This window comes from Tasmannia lanceolata, unplaced genomic scaffold, assembly GCF_043159265.1.
Source record: "Tasmannia lanceolata isolate RefF3 unplaced genomic scaffold, GAP_Taslan_0.1 ptg000025l, whole genome shotgun sequence".
Lineage (NCBI taxonomy): Eukaryota > Viridiplantae > Streptophyta > Magnoliopsida > Canellales > Winteraceae > Tasmannia > Tasmannia lanceolata.
Window position 1 is genome coordinate 6285432 of NW_027518702.1, and position 19597 is coordinate 6305028.

At 37.0% G+C, this 19597-nt stretch overlaps 2 protein-coding genes across 3 annotated transcripts; both read right to left on the reverse strand.

Annotated features, from left to right (window-relative positions):
- Nucleotides 1-916: 916 nt before the first annotated feature.
- LOC143857580 (putative UPF0481 protein At3g02645) lies at nucleotides 917-1591 on the reverse strand. The gene has a single exon (XM_077368049.1). It carries the CDS (start codon nucleotides 1589-1591, stop codon nucleotides 917-919), a length of 675 nt encoding a protein of 224 aa, XP_077224164.1.
- A 3928-nt stretch (nucleotides 1592-5519) lies between these two features.
- Nucleotides 5520-14156, reverse strand: LOC143858280 (UPF0481 protein At3g47200-like). 2 transcript variants are annotated; one of them, XM_077368928.1, is made up of 3 exons: nucleotides 14007-14156; nucleotides 8714-9336; nucleotides 5520-6470 (listed from the first exon to the last, which is right to left on the reverse strand). In XM_077368928.1, exons 2-3 carry the CDS (start codon nucleotides 9173-9175, stop codon nucleotides 5691-5693), a joined length of 1242 nt encoding a protein of 413 aa, XP_077225043.1. In that variant the 5' UTR covers nucleotides 9176-9336; nucleotides 14007-14156; the 3' UTR covers nucleotides 5520-5690. The 2 variants fall into 2 exon arrangements, with proteins under 2 accessions (XP_077225043.1, XP_077225044.1); XM_077368929.1 differs by lacking the exon at nucleotides 14007-14156 and having other exon boundaries at nucleotides 8714-9444.
- Nucleotides 14157-19597: the final 5441 nt, after the last annotated feature.

Genomic DNA, 19597 nt, shown 5'->3' on the forward strand with positions numbered 1-19597 from the left:
CTTACAGATTTCTTTTATCAGTTTTCTTAGTGCTACTACCATAACTTTTCAAATAGCGCATGTTTTGAGTTTTACCCATCTTAATTGTTTCTTAAATGGAAGTAAAATATAATATTTACTTAACGTATTAAATTTTCAATATCTTAATAGATATAATCATTTTGTTATGTAAAAAATTAAAATTTAAGAATCGATTAAAATATTTTGGCAAATTCAAGAATAGTTCTTTTTGAGGTTGTGACGTTGCGGATCAAATGAAAAATTGTCGCTGAAGCGTTCGTATAGTCTAAAATATGCACTAAAATCCACTAGGTAAGAGCGATAATCCTAGAATCCACTAGGAAAAAGAGAAATAAGAAGAAAGAGATAAAGAAATAGAGAGACAAAAACGTCTTTAATTATATTCCAATAATGGCTTTAACGTCTTTACATCATGTATTTAAATCAAAACTTAGAATCCTAGCAATTACAACTATCATTAATAGACCAAACCCTAACTAATACTAAAAACGTCCTGTCAAAAATAGAAAATAACCAATAAAAAAGGAACTCCTAAAACTTCCCACTTTCTACCGACTAAAGATAAAACAAGACACTAATCCTACTGGAGAGAAAAGAAAGAAAGATGCTAACCCTACTTACCTTGGGAAATATAACCCTAATAAATCAAGAAACTTATCATCAACGTTTCAAAAGAAAAAACTAATATTCCATGGGAAAAAAAGTTCAAACTTTGCATAGGGTCTGCTCCAATCGACTTAAACAAGCTGTAAACCATTCATTTATGGTGAAAGTAAACACTTTTCTTCATTAGTCATTGAAGTTATAAATGGATTCAATCACCATCATACACACTTATACAACACACTTGAATCTTGTTTAAAATAATAACAAGAAAAAACAGAGAAGGAAAGCTTCACAGATGGTGGGTTGGGAGAGTGTCATCTGCAGGTTTGTAGTAAGAGAGAATTGCGTAAACAGTTTGTAACACTGTGAGGACCAAAAGGAGAGCTGCTGCGAGAAGGGCGATCAAACTCCAAGGGCTATCAAAGTACATTTCCCTGAAGTTGGAACGCCACTTGCGAAATCGTTTCTCCCACTTTCTTGTTCTCTTGTCGTAATATTTGTTCAAGGGGTTAATCACATGGAACAATGTAAACCTTGGGATGAACCCCTTGTCATGATTGATCTTTTGAATGAGCCTGACGATCTCATCATCATTTTTATCGGTACTAATGGTATCTTCACGCTTCAGCAACTTCAAATCCTTGATTGATCGGATGAGTCCGTCAATGTAGTAAACATAGGAACTGACATGGTGGCTTACGCCTGTATGAAGATGTTCAAAGGCTATGAGATTGAGGAGTAAGGACTGAGTACAATCATAGATCTTGATTAATGGGAGGTTAAGGATTCCTTTCTTTTTGTCGAATGCAAATCCACCGAGGTTGTTTTTTTCGCTTAAGTTAAACTCCACTTTGGCATCTCTATTAAACGCCTTTGCGGAAAACATAATTACTTGTCCTTGTTCTTGGTCGTGAAAATCGAAGTCTCCAACCATGCACTTCCAAGCAAGGGCCAACATGTGCATGTTGGAACCCAAGTCCGTTCTATCATCGACTTCAAAGAAAAAAATATTTACTCTACGAAAGAACTTTACCACGAGATCATTTATATACTCGGTACTCTGCACGTTCAAGTTAGAAATATGGGTGAAACACAATAAATGAAAATATGGGTGAAACATATTTCCAGCAGTGATGGGTTGTTTTTCCTTTGTGTGCAACCAGACTTGATTGCAAGTGCAGATGATTTAGAACAATTGATCACGGAGTTGTGGATTGATAAAAGCATGTTTCTGATTGCAGTTCATAATTTAACATAATGGAAATTCATTACTAATTACATTTCTGTTTCATCGCTGAATTCATTATGGCTTATTGTTAGTTTGGAATGTGTATATCTCTAAGATCACTGGATTCTCTTAAATTCTTCGAACATCCTCACACGAAGAACACAAACTCAAAGGTAGAAGTTCACCAAGACTCCCATGTTTGCTATCGTATTCAGATTGTGGGGTAGAAAGTAGTTTCTCACAAAATTTTTGCATTGAATCTACCGTGATTTGGCATTAGATTCTCTCTATCAAGAAACTAAAGTTCAGCCAAATCGTTTTATAGTTGCTGCCTTATCTAAATGAGGGGTTTGGAAGGAGAATTAACTTGTAGATCCATATGGGTATTACACATGATTTTAAAAGTGGGCAACTATCTTATTTCTGGTTTGATTAACTCAATTTTTAGATTTATTATCACTGGTTTGGATCGTTAGAAACAAATTATATTTTTCAAGTCTATCAATGTTGAATCCATTTATATGGTTGGAACTTTGATTCAGAATTCACATTATTGCCTGAAGTGGTTATTATAATGGAGTTGCATGAGATCGTAGAGGATTTGCATGGAATTTATCATGCTTTTGCAAATAGCTATGCATAAGCTTCAGATTGTGTGAATACTGAACATGAGTTTTTGATTTTTGAATTGGGGTTGGATTGGATTAGTGGTAGATTGATTACTTCTATTGTTTGGGTGAAGCATTGTTTAATTTGAAGTACGAAAAGCCTGGAGTTACTTTATTATTCTAAGATTTGTATGTAAAATCTACTTGATCTTCACTACAAATTTAGTGAAAATGTTACCATTGTTCTTGGGCTATTTGTGTACATATTGGTGAAGAACATTGAATTGAAGTGGTTATTTTTGCTCAGAAATGAATCTTGAATCTTTATGCAACATCGATTGGTTGATTATATACATCTGAGCTTTGTTGTTGGATTATTACTACGATTATTGAGTTTGGGAAGAGGAACATTGACCTATCTCAATGGTACATATTAGCTTTCACTTCCTAGGCCCATTCCGAAGTTCTTGATGTAATCAACATTTATTTGGGACCGGCGGGATTGGAGGTATTATTATCTTTGGGAGAGGAAGCTAGGGGTGAAGATCTGCCCAAAATGGAAAGCTCCACCTATGGGGTGGCTTAAACTAAACTTCGATGGCAGTTCTATTGGCAACCCAGGGAAGGCAGGGATTGGAGGTATTATCCGCGATTTGGAAGGGAAGATTTGGATGAAATACTCGGGACCGGCGGGCGTAAGTGATGCAAACGAAGCGGAAGTAAAAGAGTTACTTTTCAGCATCAGATGGTATGCCACTAACTGTCATTATCCTCTACTTATCAAAGGTGACTCGTCTAACACGACCGCGTGGGCAGAGGGTCAAGCAAAAGGACCGTGGAAACTAAGTTCGTACATTGCGGAAATTAAAGATATCGTTCGGACAATTGGACCAAGAATCGAACATCGGAGGCGATCAGCTAACGAAATGGCGGATCAGCTGGCAAAGGCTGGTGTCCTCTTGGAATCAATGTTAGTTTCATCTTCCTCTGATGGTGAGGGGATTGGCATTGCGTTTGACTAGATCGATCTTGTATGATGTTCTAACAGATGCTACTTGCTAGCATATTTGCTGGGAGTTACACTACTTGGGGACATCTTGTCCCCTGTTTTTATCTTTGGGCAATAAAAGTCAATTTTCTAAAAAAAAAAAACGTTGATTTGGGGCAAGTTAGTATTCATAGAGTTTGTTAAAATGTGGATGGATTTCCACCAATCTTCATGTTCCTGCTATTGCATCTCTTCTCATGTTCAACTAGAAATCTCCTTGTCGCATTGTAGAGAAGAAATCTCCCCAAACATTTATTTGCTAAAAAAAAAGAGTAACAATGACACTTAATTTTTGGGCTCTCATGGGAGATTGGGTTCGAAATGTGAGTAGCTAGATGATTATTAACTTGGTTCCCTTGGTAGGTAACATCACAAATCAAGCACAATCATATGTAACATGTGCCATGGCCTTGTATCCAGCTTGTGTGCACTCAACCTCACAACTGATGGGTCTTTCTTGCTTTTCCATGTCAGTGTATTTCTTGTAGCAAATGTTTTATAAGCTATAGTGGACATCTTATTGGGCAAGCCATGCTCGATTTGCATTTGAATAGGTTATGACTTATGACCCAATATAGAGAAAGTAATATCCCATGTCTTTGTGAATATTTGAGCCACCTTAAAGCTTGTTTGATGTCTTCATTACTGAGAACTTTGCCAAAATTATGAATTGTTTGAAAGGGACTGGGATATTTCTTATGCAATCAACTTACTGTGGTAAAAGGAACAATGCAGAATGATTGTCCCTCCCTGATTGTTATCAGCAGCCTAACAGGTTGGCCTTGAAGCCAAGGGCTCAATACATGGGTGTCTCATTGAGATCCAGACAACACCTTAGTATTCTCCTCCCCTCTTCGATGTGCAAAAACCCAGGAGAATGCATGAACTAACTAATCATTTTGACCAAGTTACATCGATTCTTCTAAATGGGCAAAGTACCCGTGTCACTAAGACACTTTGGCCATGTTTGGCTTGCCATGAATTTTTTTTTTCCAAAGAATTTTAGTTTATCAAGTGGTGTGTGAGGGCTAGCGAGGGGTGAGGGAAGGAAAGAGTAGTGAGGGCAGGAGTGAAGAGAGGGTGAGAAAAGGCTGAAAAACAATTTAAAAAAACTCTGATCAAAATACAATGTATACCAGTATATTTTACTTGTTTTTCAGCCTTTTTCTAACCCTCTCCTCCTACCCTCCCTACTCTTCACTCAACCTCCCTAGCTTTCTATCACCACTTCAAAATCTAATATTTTAGCGAAAAAATTGTGGCTACGAAACTCGACCTTACAGATTTCTTTTATCAGTTTTCTTAGTGCTACTACCATAACTTTACAATTACCGCATGTTTTGAGTCTTACACTTCCTAATTGTTTCTTAAATGGAAGTAAAATATTATATTTACTTAACGTATTAAATTTTCAATACCTTAATAGATATAATCATTTTGTTATGTAAAAAAATAAAATTTGAGAATCGATTAAAATATTTTGGCAAATTCAAGAATCGTTCTTTTTGAGGTTTTGACGCAGCGGATCAAACAAAAAAAAATGTTCCTGAAGCGTACGGTCCAAAATATGCCCTAAAATCCACTAGGGAAGAGGGAGAATCCTAAAATCCACTAGGAAAAAGAGAGAGAAGAAGAAAGAGATAGAGAGAAATAGAGAGACAAAAACGTCTTTAATTATATTCAAATAATGGCTTTAACGTCTTTACATTATGTATTTAAAGCAAAACTTAGAATCCTAGCAATTACATAGATCAAACTCAAACTAATACTTAAAACGTCCTGTCAAAAATAGAAAGCAACCAATAAAAAAAAGAACTCCTAAAACTTCCCACTTCCTCCCGACTAAAGATAAAACAAGACACTAATCCTAATGGGGAGAAAAGAAAGAAAGATGCTAACCCTACTTACCTTGGGAAATATAATCCTAATAAATCAAGAAACTTATCATTAACGTTTCAAAAGAAAAAACTAATATTCCAAGGGAAAAAAAGTTCAAACTTTGCATAGGGTCTGGTCCAATCGACTTAAACGAGCTGTAAACCATTCATTTATGGTGAAAGTAAACACTTTTCCTCATTAGTCATTGAAGTTATAAATGGATTCAATCACCATACACACTTATACCACACACTTGAATCTTGTTTAAAATAATAACAAGAAAAAACAGAGAAGGAAAGCATCACAGATGGTGAGTTTGGAGAGTGTCATCTGCAGGTTTGTAGTAAGAGAGAATTGCGTAAACAGTTTGTAACCCTATAAGAACCAAAATGAGAGCTGCTGTGAGAAGGGCGATCAAACTCCAAGGGCTATCAAAGTACTTTTCCATGAAGTTGGAACGCCACTTGCGAAATCGTTTCTCCCACTTTCTCTTTCTCTTGTCGTAATATTCGTTCAAGGGGTTAATCACATGGAACAATGTAAACCTTGAGATGAACCCCATGTCATGACTGATCTTTTGAATGAGCCTGACGATCTCGTCAGCATTTTTATCGGTACTAATGGTACGTTTAAGCCTCAGCAACTTCAAATCCTTGATTGATCTGATGAGTCCCTCAATGTAGAGAACATAGGAACTGACATGGTGGCTTACGCCTGTATGAAGATGTTCAAAGGCTATGAGATTGATGAGTAAGGAGTCAGTACAATCATAGATCTTGATCAATGGGAGGTTAAGGATTCCTTTCTCTTTGTCGAATGCAAATCCAATGAGGCTGTTTTTTTCGCTTACGTCAAACTCCACTTTGGCATCTCTATTTAACACCGTTGCGGGCGTACGATATACTGTTCCTGGTTGTTCGTGAGAATCCAACAAGTAGTCTCCAACCATGCACTTCCAAGCAAGGGCCAACATGTGCATGAAGGTGTTGGAACCCAAGTCCGTTCTATCATCCACTTCGATGACAAAAATATTTATTATTCTAAAAAACATTACCACGAGATGATTTATATACACGGTACTCTGCACGTTCAAGTTAGAAATATGGGTGAAACACAATAAATGAAAATAATAGCGAAAAATTACACACAAATCACCCAGTTTCAAAATTTATCAACTAAAATCCACTCATGTTTTTGTCGGATTACTAAAATTAAAAGCCTTTTGCCATAAATAATTTAATTATGCTTTCTCTACTTATTTGTTTTCCTAACAAGATTGATTATTAACATTATTAATGAATAATTCCTAAAATCTCTCTGCCCCCCTAAATAGAAATCATTCATTTCTTTAAGTCGATGGTTAAATAGCTTGTGCTCCGTAAATCATCTCCATAGGATGACAAGTAATGGAGATTTTATTACGAAAAGCCCTAATGAGTGTCTAAATAGAACACTCAAGGGATAAACATAGAAACATCTAGAAAGGTCTTAAGACAAGAATGGAAATAAATAAATAAATATTAGCCTAATCTAGACTAGTATCCTAATCAATCCTAGTTGCTTAATCTAACAATGAACGATCCAACGGTGAGATCTCAAAAGATAAGAGTCAGATCTCAGAGGATTTGATATATTCTAATGTATGATGATCTTAACCCCCTCCGATCTGAAGAGGTCTTTGTAATGTTCCATCCCTCAATATATCGGAGGATTAGAACCATTCTATGGGGATGATATTCTGGACATGACATATATAAGTTGGGGCAGAATAAAGGAAGGGTTTGGATAATCAGGTTATCCTAACTATATATATATATATATATATATATATATATATATATATATATAATCAGGATCTATAAAAGAGTGGTACAAAGTATAAACATGCAGCGACCTAAATTATGGCCCTAAAAATCCTCTGAATACACGGTAAAAATCACATCGATGGATCGTACATTGGCATTGGAGGTGTCTTTTCACAACAGGGTGGACCCATTGCATTTTTTAGGGAAATAACATTTGCACTTCCTCATTATGATAATGAAATATATATCATGAAATTACTTGTTCTCACACCCTTTTTCCCACCCACACACATAACAAAAATAGTACTCTATCGGCCTTCGTCTTCATCGCCCACTTCTAGCCATGGTTTTAAATTTCAACCGAAATCCGAAATTTCGGTGGAGACCAACACCGAAACCACACAAAACCGAAACGGTCATTTATTTCAGAATTTCGGCCGAAATTTGACCCAAAAAATCTGTATTTTTTTAAATTAATATAATATTAAACCGAAATTTCGGTAATTTCGGCCGAAATTTAATATTGATTAAAATATTGTTTTCCATTTTTGTACCAGATTTCGACCGAAATTTCAAAATTTAGGTTGAAATTTCAGGTTCCGAAACCGGCACCGAAACCGAAATTTTAATCCTTGCTTCTAGCCCTTTACCAGTATGAGAAGACCTTCAACAAACAAAACAAAATAAAAGAACATGGCCTTTGCCTGAGAAGGCAAGATCATGTTGATTATGACGTGGTTGGTGTCGGCAATCATGACAAAGCTAGAGGGGCTGTTCAAGCTTCTAATGTGGTGTTCAAGGTGAGGATGTGGGGGAACAGTGAGCACCCTATTCATCCTCAAGAAGAGGTTCCAATTCCCAATTTTCAACTGCAAGATAAATTGATACCGTTGTTTGGCCGCAAACCCCACCTATTAAGATGATGCACCTGTGCAGCATTGGACAAGATGTGTTCACCTATATTTAGTAGAAAAACTAATTTGAACATGTTTTCTACTAAATAAAAAAAATTTCCTTCTAGATGTGGCATTTTTTCAGTTGTCAAGTACCAGCTAATAACCTTCATTGTTAAGTACCAGCTAATAATCTATTATATATATGCATACACATGTGTGTATACAGATACACACTCCCCGACTCAGAAAGCTTCTGCCTACACCTTCGTGCACCCTCTATCTAAATCATCCGCAATGGCTCCTTATTTCTTGCTACGAGCTTAACGGTCGCTATGAGACTGTGGGTCTCTTTCTTAGTTATATGTTAAGGCTCTTTCTCGTCGTCAAGGTTTTGATCTTTGAACCAAGCATAGAAATTTTCGATTGACTTGGTGAGTGACTGACTTTCCTCAACTAATGACATAGCGCTCAAGTAGTATGGTTCGGTTGCTACGAACGTTACACCTGCTCTGTGTGGTCATGTGTGAGTATATACAGATACATATGTAGATAGATAGATATAAGACTAAAAGAAGAACTAAAAAAGAGAGAGTAATTGGGTGTTTGTTTATAGTAGGTCTCACCTGATCCCGTGTCATTCCTTTTTCAACAACTACCAACTTGTTGAGAACAAGCAGGGGCACTAGATTTTCAATCTTCAACGTGTCCTCAAAAAGAACAACACTAAATTTACGGAACCCGTATATGCCAAAAATGGGATCATTGCCAGGATAATCTCCATAGTTATTGTCAGTGAATTTGCGCATGATTTCGAGTAAGAAACATCCATCATGGAACATTAGCTCCAAGAATTTGTCTCCGTCCCTCCATTTGTGGTCAAGCTGGTCATAAGAACCCATCAACTCTTCCACAACTTCCACCAGAGCGTTCACATAATCAGTCATGGGTTTGTCTGAATTCTTGAGGAAATGAAGAACAGCTCTGACCTTATGTTCCTCCATGGGCATAAGTCGCGCTTCTCCATGATGATATGGACCCAAGGAGACGAAATGCGGGTCATACGCTACATTATTGCGAATTCTCATAAACGACGGCACTCTGTAAATACATTGTCTATTCCAGAGATTCTCATTCGAAAGATCGACAGACTGATGTCGCTCCTGAAATCATACAACCCAATTTTTTCTTTCTGACATTGTTCTATCTCTGCAAGCTCCAATCTGTAGCTGGCCTTCGCTACCTAATACTTAACATGAGAAGCTAAATCAGTGCTATATATCTAGTCATCTAAGATGATATTATTCTTTCTTTGAGGGAAACCAAAGAGTGATGGGGAAGGAAAGATGAGTCATTCCCTTTAACAAAAGTAAGAAAAATAAAAGGGCATCACTTTAGACAAAGGGGGAAATACTTGCCTAACAACGAAGACAAAGCATAAATGTGACTCAAAATCAAAATACTTGCCTTGCAACGAAGACAAGGCATAAATTAAGTCTTTTTGCTTTTTAATCTTTTGATTTTGATCTATTCTTCATCGGCTAAGCTCCTTCAAAGATTAGAATATATTTGTCTTATTGGCAACGGCATGAGTAGGCACATGCATACTTGTGTCATCAATACCATTGATTTGGTGGATCCCATGAGGACCAGCTATGTGATCTAGGTCTCGCGCCACATGCATTCCCTATCTGTAAAATTAAACAAAATCAACTATTTAACTTCTTTTTGGAATGCTCTTAGGGTGCATTTCGATTGCTTGAATCAAGCACTGGAATCGAGATCGAATTCTAATTCCACCCCATTCCGACATTTGGTTCAAAAAATAACGAAATCAATGGGGTGGAATTGACACCAGGGTAGAATCATAGGAGAAAATGCTGGAATCATGTATCCCAGCCCAATATATGGTATTCTGACTCCACCCAGGTCGGAATGGAATTTTTATCAAAAATAAAATTTCAACTAAAATTTTACTGTAAATGTTTTCTCATTCCATTTTATGGAGAATCAGAATATGATGCCAATTCCGATTCCTGATTCCGGCAATCCAAGCACAGCCTTAAAGATGGCGTAATAAGGAGGGAGCACTGTGTTGCTAGACTTGTGGTTGCCCACATTTTTAATGGATTCAATTATATATGCTTCACATGCTTGGGTATCAACGGGTCGGAGCCAAATAAATTTCCTTGTGTTCGGGTCAAATTTAGATTTCGGCTATTAATTTTTCGGGATAATTACATTTACACCCCCTCTAGTTTCTGACACATCCACTTCAACCCCTATAGTTTAAAAAGTGACAAAGACATCCCCTCTAGTTTCGTTTTGTTTAAGGTTTGCTCCCCTCAGTCCATAGATTGAAGGGTTAGGATGATCCGATGGAGCTGATTTTTTGGGCACACCCTATCTATGTCTGGACCCATCAAATGAACGCTTTGGATCATCCAATTAATGTGGGCCCATACCCGAATCCAAAGCGTTTGGTAGTGTTTGGAAGTTGGCATTGTCTTGCTGAAATTAACTCGTTGAAACATGCATCTGCATAGGAAGTTGGCATTGCAGCTTGAGAACCAACTTTAGTAAGAGCGTTGTGAGGACTGGCATGAAGATAGCAAAGAAGACCACCACACTCGTGTGGATGGCAAAGCTACAAGATGGAGTTGCCCATGGTTTTTTATATTAGCGATTATTATTGTGGTTATTGATATGTTTATTATATTTTGAACTCATGATTAACAAACTTAATTTGAGCCCACTTGTGAGCCACAACTTATATTTGTATCTAGGGCTGCAAATGAACCGAGCCAGATCACGAACATGTTTGGGTTCGGCTCATTAAAAGCTCGGCTTGGGCTCGTTTGTTTACTAAACGAGCCGAACTCGAGCTTTGTACAGTTCGGCTTGGACAAGCTTGTGAACATTTTAGGCTCAGTTCATAAAGTCGAACCGAGCTTTAAAGCTCAGATTATGTTCGTTATATATATATATATATATATATATATATATATATATATTAATGGTATTTATTTGATGTGTTTACTAAACGAGCTGAGCCCGAACCCAACCAAGGTCGAGCTTGGCTCGGCTTGGCTCATTAAAAGCTCGGCTCGGGCTCGTTCATTTACTAAACGAGCCGAGCCAAGCCGAGCCGAACTCGAGCTTTGTTGAATTTTGGCGAGCCGAACACGAGCCCATAGTATAAAGCTCGTCACAAACATGAGCCGAACACGAGCCGACCCTCAAACTAAGCGAGCCGAGCACGAACACCCCAATGTTCAGCTCGGCTCGGCTTGTTTGCAGCCCTATTTGTATCCCTTAGACAAATCTAGTTCAGGATGAGGATATGTATATGTTTGGTTTCTGTGGGTTTCTTTGCAACTGAACAGCTTAGTTTCCTTTTTCCTACTTAATTTCTTTGGGTTTCTGGGCAACTAAACGACCAATGGACAAGTTTTCCATCACAATTTTTTTGTCTTTTCCATTTTTTAACGCCAGATTCTTTTCCTTTCTTTTCTTTTCTTTCGCAGGAAAACAAGTGAACAGACCCTAAAAGAAGATGAGTTAGTAGACTCCCTAAACTTCCTGCTAGTCTATCATCCCAAGGAGATTCTGAAATCCATTAAAGGCCCGTTTGGATGCCGAGAAGATTTTGATTTGAATTTCTCACATTTGCAGCCCTTTTTGCATTGTAATTTGGTTCAGATCAAATTCATGGATTTCTAATTTAGCAGCTGACAATGAAAAAAAAATCAGATTTCTAAATTTGCTGTGGAAATAAGAAATTGGAAATCCATATATCTGGCAGTTTCCTTCACCCTCTTTGCTCCTCAACCTCACCCCTCCACTAGGAATAACCCCCTTCTCTCTCTCTCTCTCTCTCTCTCTCTCTCTCTCAACATGAGCGGGAAAATCTATTAATTTTGTACTAAAAACTCAATTCCAAATCCAAATACAAAATCTGAGGTATCCAAACGGGCCCTATGTGCCTTGTGGGGTCAATGTAGTTATTTGAAAGAGGAGAACTAAGTCATTTAACAATGTCCAACTCTTAGTATTTTCATCCTTTTAAAAATTAAGTCATTTCTAGTACAAGGCAATCAAAAGGAGATGGAAATAGATCTATTTTTTGGAAAAGAAAAACAAAAAGGGCTGGAAATGATGAAAATGGGTGGAAATATCTTTTACCATAGTCAAATTCCCATACACTTTGAAAGAACAGAACCTATTCCTATTAGTTTAGGTGACTGAAGTTGATTGATTTGATTATCAAAGTTCAGTTGAGTTTTAAAAAGGAGAAGAGACGGGTTCAAGGTTACTTGAACTTTAAACAATAGACAAAATAGATAAGGCATTGAGGATTTGAACGTTATACAAACAAAAGAGGCGGATAAGTATAAAGAAGAGAAGCCAAAGAGAGGCAGAAAACATGCATCCATAAAATCCACTTGTAATGCCTTTTGACTTAGTTAGAACAGCTCAACTACTACAACTGCCAGTTTTTTACTTCATATAAGGGTTAAGGTTAAGGAATTTGTTGAGGAAAAATCAAAGGAAAAGGGAGGAAAACAGAAGGAATAGGGTCGTGGACAAGGTTGAAGAGGCTCGTGAAACCAGTATTTAAAAATGAGGATGCAGTTCAAATGCGGCCAAGAAAAATCCTTGTCGACCCAGACGCGGATGTGGCCAAGAACGCAGTTGAGGCAGATGAGTACTCGGTTGCGCGGTCATAACTCGGGAGAGTCAAAAGGAGTTTTTATTGACTCTATAGGGCAAAACGCGAAACACAGTGGCAAAATGTAGAACACGGCCAAGGGAAAAGGGAGTCGACTCAGGAGAGTCCACGATGAAGCGGAGGTGTTTTAAAACTATGAGTGAAACAGTAAGAAAAGGGACTAAAAGGGCACTTGAAACTAATGGAGATCTTTGTTGAAGGGAGGTTGACTGTGTAGGGAATCCTATTAACGACCTATAGAGATAATTGGTTAAGGTGAAATGTGATTAGGGGGAAGGCAATTATTGGAGGTTGTTGAAGGTTAAGGAAAGGTGGTTAAAGGTGAATCAAGAAACAAGAAGTGGAAGTTCTTGTTTATGGTTTCCAAGAGTACTTCAACAAAATTTTCATCAAAGCAAGAAAAAAATGGTATGGAAACCAAACACTAGCCAATCAAGGCCAAAACTCATTAGCAAGTTGCTGGAAAATATCAGGTGACAGGTAAAAACGCATGAAGTAAGAACAAAGAAACGATAAACCAAATGCAGAGATTTAGTGTATAGGATCCCATAGTACCTAGGTGTTACGCGGACGTGAAACTCACAATCACAACCAAGTTCAATATATGTATATACAGGTACATATAAACGGCAACAACAATTACCTGATGTCAAATTAACCAGAAAATCATTGATAAGTCGATGTTAGACTGAAAAAAGTCTTTTTAAGATGTTGAACAATGGAAACGCGAGGGAAACAACACTAGTCAAGACTTTAATAAAATGGTTCAATTCCTTATAATTAGAATTATCAGCAATTATAAACTAAATAACACTAGTTATCCACTTTTAAAATATAGGAGAAAAGGTAAAAACTGAAATTCAAAAAATCAAACCATCAATTCCACATACGGAGAGGAAATTCACAACAGTGATGATGACTTTATTGAAGATTTCTAGATGTCAATGAATATACTGCTAATAAATAATAATGCATCAGAATTAAGAACCCTTTACAAAGTACAAAACCATTAAATAAAAATCCCCATTTGTTACTTTTGATTTTGAATATGAAATTAAGATTATCCAACTTGAGTAGCTTAAAACCTAACCATAGAAGACATTAAAATCCACGTATCCAAAAGGAAAATCACAGAATAAGGATCATTCACAAGAGAGAGAGAGAGAGATTAGGGTTTAGATTGGTACTCTTGCCTGCGAAAATTGCACGTAGCTGGATTTAGGAAAACTAAGGACAGGGGTTAGGGTTTCATAGGCGTATGCAAACGGGAAATTCCTTCTTGAGAATGACTATACAGATAGAAACTTTCTTTATCGATGGTAATAAAAAGCGATTTTTGGGTCCCACATGGAGATGCACTAAAAATTTACAGTGCACCCAAAATTACAGTGCCCTAAAACTTTACAGTGGGGCCCACATTGTTTGGGCGATCTATACCATTCAATTGTTGGGCGCTGATGTAGATAGGGTGTGCCCAAAAAAATCTTCTGTATAGGATGATCTTAACCCTCCTATCTATAGAGGTTCTACACTGTGCCGTCCATTTGAAATCTCCAGATCGGAGGTTTAGGATCATCCTATGGAGGAGATTTTTTTGGGCACACGCTATCTATGCTAGGGTCCTACAAATGAATGTCTTGGATCACAAAATAATGGAGATGAAGCTCATCTTATTCGAAGATCCTAGATTCCTAGTCTGCTGGCCCCAATGTTATTAGATTGTGCCCCAAAAATCATCTCCGTTGTATGATCTAACCCTCTAATGTGTAGATAAGCTACACCATAGAAACCTCTATAGATAATAGCTTTAAGATAATCCAATGGAGTTGATTTTTGTGCTACGACGTGCTTTAGGGTCAAACAACCGAATGGTTTAGATCTTAGAACAAGGTGGGTCCACCTTATTTTTACAAAAACTATGTGCACGCTTATTTATTAAAAAATTCATTGCGGTCCACATTATTCTAATATCCGGACTGTTCAATTGATGGGCCCCATTGTAAATATGCCTTTCTTGAAAAATTATCTCCATATGATCATCCTAAATCTCCGATTCATAAAGGTTGATCAGAGGGTTTGGATCATCATATGGAGATGATTTTATGGCCGAGGCCTCTTTAAGTTGGAGCCCAATAAATGAATGGTTTGGATCTTTGAACCAGCGAAGGCCAAAAGATTTTTTTTTAAAATATACATTTTATGAGATCCACCTACTACAATGATCTAAATCACTTATTGTGGGGCCAACAGAGGGTTTGCCCTCAAAGAGAGAGTTCTTATAAGTGAGGCTAGGCCCCACCAAAAGTTCACGTTGATAGAGAGAGAGAGAGAGAGAGAGAGAGAGAGAGAGAGAGAGTGAGATGGCCATGGAGTGCTTCAACCACAACTTAAAAAGTTTTCCCACCTTGGGCGAGTTCTTGTCACTTATGCCTTACCAAGTCAATGAAAACTCCTATGGCTTGCCAGAGCTAATGAAAATTTGACCATGTACCTTTTTACCTTAGCTGAGTTCTTTCCTGAATCGGATTTTGCTCTACCAAATCAATGAAGGCTCTTTTTACTCGCCCGAGTTTAAGCTCTTTTTACTTACCACATTTAAATTTGAGTCAACGAAACACCAAGTTGGAGCTTCTGAAACATGAAAATTATGCCATAGGGAGAGTTCTCCCCATAAAGATGTCTCTGTAACTAAAAATTATTTAAGATCATGTCAGATAACAAATGCAAAGAAGGATGCAATATTTTCTGCTGTACTGGAATTTTAGGTTTGATAAATGTTTAATGAGGGGTATAAGAAGACTAAGGAACATGTCCTTTGTAACAACATTGTGTGTTCTATGGGAAGAAAGCAATGCAAGAGTTTTTCAAGGGGTGTCAAAAAATCCATCATTTCTCTTTATTAAAGCAATAGCTTTAACAATTGCATGGGTTAAGATGCTTCCATGCTTAAGATTTGAATCCACAATAACCAAAAAGTCCTATCTCATAGGTGGGCTTGGTGGCTGGGTCAGTGTGTCTTCAATCGAGTAGTTATGTTATTTACTCCGTCGGCTCAAAATATAGTGGGACCCACATTGTTTACGTGATACAAACCATTAATTTGATGGGCGCTCACATAGATAGGGTGTGAAAAAAAAAAATCAGTTCCATAGGATCATCCCAACCCTTTGATATGTCGAGGTTAAAATCGACTGGTATAAACCTCCACAAATTTGTTTTCTAGGCCGACCGAGTAGATATAGATATGTTATCTACTCGATCGATTGAGGGACTGCACATTTGGAAACTTCAATAGATCGGAGGGTTAGGATCATCCTATTGAAATGATTTTAGGTCCGTAGCCTATTTACGTTGTGGCGCAACAAATGGACGGTTTGGATCATCCTATGGAGTGTGCAATACCCTACTTTTTGATAAATACGGGTTTGTATGGCCACCATCATACCCAAGAGATATTTTCCATGGCCAAAAAAACCACTACCGAGGCGGAGGCGACTCCTGCGCAACAAAAACCCATTTCAAGAAAGCAAAAACGAGGCCAAGAAATTGAAGAAATCTTCTCCTCCAAGAAGAAGAGCAAAAAATCAGACACAAAACAAAAAGGAGAAGAAGAAGAAGCAGCTAAAGACGAGAATACGAAACCCCTGAAGGATACAAAGACAAAGAAGAAAAACAAGAAGGAGAACAAGGTTTCTTCAAACAGAGATGGAATTTTCAATCCAGAACCTCGGCCGAGGCATAAAACCCTAGATGGACTCACCATCTACTCTGCAGATGAACTTGGAGTAGGAAAATCGGATGCTGGAGTTACGGTTCTTTGTCCGTTTGATTGTTCTTGTTGCTTTTGATTGGATTCTGTGGAGAATTTGGGTTTTTTCCATCTGGGTTTTGATTATTTGAGTAGAAAAAAACTAGGGTTTTTGGATTAGGTTTGATGGGTTGTTCTGGGATTCATCATATTGTTGTTGTAAACGGTTGGATTGGTTTGAATTTTGGTTTTTCCCATCTGGGTTTTGATTATTTGAGTAGAAAAAAACAAGGGTTTTTGGATTAGGTTTGATGGGTTGTTCTGGGATTCATCATATTGTTGTTGTAAACGGTTGGATTGGTTTGAATTTTGGTTTTTCCCATCTGGGTTTTGATTATTTGAGTAGAAAAAAACAAGGGTTTTTAGATTAGGTTTGATGGGTTGTTCTGGGATTCATCATATTGTTGTTGTAAACAGTTGGATTGGTTTGAATTTTGGTTTTTCCCATCTGGGTTTTGATTATTTGAGTAGAAAAAAACAAGGGTTTTTGGATTAGGTTTGATGGGTTGTTCTGGGATTCATCATATTGTTGGTGAAAACGGTTGGATTGGTTTGAATTTTGGTTTTTCCCATCTGGGTTTTGATTATTTGAGTAGAAAAAATCTAGGGTTTTTGAATTAGGTTTGATGGGATGTTGTCGGATTCATCATATTGTTGGTGAAAAAGGTTGGAGTGGTGTTTTTTTTGGGTTCTATGAGGATGAACAATTCAACCTGTTTAGTTTAATTTTAATCTAATTTTGTTTGTATTAGCTTCCTATTGTAGTAATTCTTTAGTTCTAATACCGATACCGGGCTTCGGATTTTAGGGATTTCCTTCAGTCGAATCCTAATAACAGTTCTTGGCAGCTCTTGACATAACCTAAGGCCATGTTTGGATTGCAAGAATTTTCTGGAAAAGTTTGGAAAGGAAAAATATTTCTAAATTTTGCTACTTTTTCACACTAAAAAAGATAAGTTGAACTTACCCTATTCAATTTTTATCTTGTCCCTCTTAATTAACCATAGTTATGTAATCTCCCTCTAAATTGTGGAAAGGAAAAAAGTTTCTCGAGAAAGAATTTATGCCAGAAAGATTTTTCTTGCAATCCTAACTGAGTATAAGAGAACTGGAAAATGTTATTAGATAATTTTCTTGGTATTAGCTCTTTGAAAGGACCTAAGAGAAGAACTGAAAAATGTTCTTATATATTTTAATGATAAACAAATAGAAACAGATACAAACCTCCCCATTAAAAACAAATAGAAACAGAAAGGAGAAGTGATTAAGAAGTTTACAAAGTGAGGGCTGTTTCATAACAATGAAGTTATGTTTTGTATCGCAATATTATTGAGAACTTCCAACAAGTAGTTAGGTTTCAATCTAGCAAATGCTCCAAAATTTTTCTTTAAAGTTTTTTGAGCTGTGTATGACACATTTAGTAGAAAAGGTCACATTGCTACCTTCAATGGAAGAGTAAATGGATGGAAAGATAGGGTAGAGTAGAGTCCTGTTTAAACACGGCAAGAAAAAAAATTTCATAGTCTTTTTGGTGGTTAGTTTAGGGGTGAAAAACTGTCAATGTAAACGTATGAGTCAATGATATGAAGATCCAGATTTTGGAGGATCACGAATGGAAGTAGTGGCAAGAATGCATGAAATATCTAAGAACTAAAGGATTTGTTTCAATTTGCATCCGTTTTTGGGTGACTACAGAGTTAAAAGGATAAATAGTCACGTTATTGGACTGGAATGATAACCAAGTACACTGGCTTGAGGTAGAAATGGAGAACCATGTTCATTATGTATATATCTTTTAGTTACTGAGGAATCTGAAGCTATGATGATGAGGGCTCTATAGTTGTTAATTTAATTAGTGTCTTTTTTGTTGGTACATTGACCTGTGAAGATAGAATGGTGATTCCTCCCTTAGCATTACAAATAGCAATAGAATATTTTTTGAGGAATCTTTTAAGTCATATTTCATTGTCTTTCTGTTGATACATTGACAGGTGAGGTGCTTACTTCTTGGCATGATCCTTTGCTTCTTGTTTGCCTCTTTCCTGAGTTACATGGAGTTCAGCAACATATCGTATTGCTCTGATTACTCTAGAGTCTAGACCTGACATTAAGTAATGTATACATGTGTTCTTAACTTTAATTTCTATAAATAATAAAAGAACAAAATAGAAAGTGAAGAAAAGAAAAGAAAATTAAATTAAAAAATCGAAAGCTAGTGTAGACACAATTAAACATTGTCCTGTAATGCTGCAGTACGGGGCCTACAATCAATTCATGGTATAACCCTTCCTAGGCTTGGCCTCACATGTTAGTAGCAATTTAAAAAAGTGGAAACTATCCATAACTTAAGTTTTTGTAGAACTTTTAAAGAAATTTAAGGAGGTGTGGCAATGGTGATGGAGCCTTGGTAGTTGTTAACAACAGCTCCTTTCTGTTTGCACATTGACCGGTGAAGATGGAACAGTGATTCCTTCATTAGCCAAGAGTTTGCTTCTAGGAATCCAAGTATGTCAATCTTTTAGTGTGCACACATGGGAAGTGTTTTTTTACAGGCCTTCAAAAGAGACATGGTTCTCAGAGTTGAAAAGAGAAACTGATAATCTGTGAATGGTTGAGTTTTATTGATATTAGAAGGGTGTTTGTAGTAAACAGTAAGTGCAAGCTATAGGGATTTTATGATGCAGTTAAAAATACCAAAGTTGCCTTGCATACAAACAAAACTCTCATCAAATTGGAAAATCCTTGCATAATTTTCTCCTGATAGACAATCCCTTATTTCTCCTGATAGACCGCTCGAACTTCTGTTACCCCAATAGGTCCAGCATAGAAAATCCTTTAGTTCTTAGATATTTCATGCATTCTTGCCACTACCTCCATTCGTGATCCTCCAAAATCTGGATCTTCAGATCATTGACTCATACGTTTACATTGACAGTTTTTCACCCCTAAACTAACCACCAAAAAGACTAT

Coding starts and splice junctions, on each gene's coding strand:
- LOC143857580 (XM_077368049.1), bottom strand. CDS start 1,591: ATGCACATGTTGGCCCTTGCTTGGAAGTGCATGGTTGGAGACTTCGAT.
- LOC143858280 (XM_077368928.1), bottom strand. CDS start 9,175: ATGAGAATTCGCAATAATGTAGCGTATGACCCGCATTTCGTCTCCTTG. Junction 6,471..8,713: donor AAGGAATGACACGGGATCAG/GTGAGACCTACT, acceptor TTGAACGTGCAG/AGTACCGTGTATATAAATCA.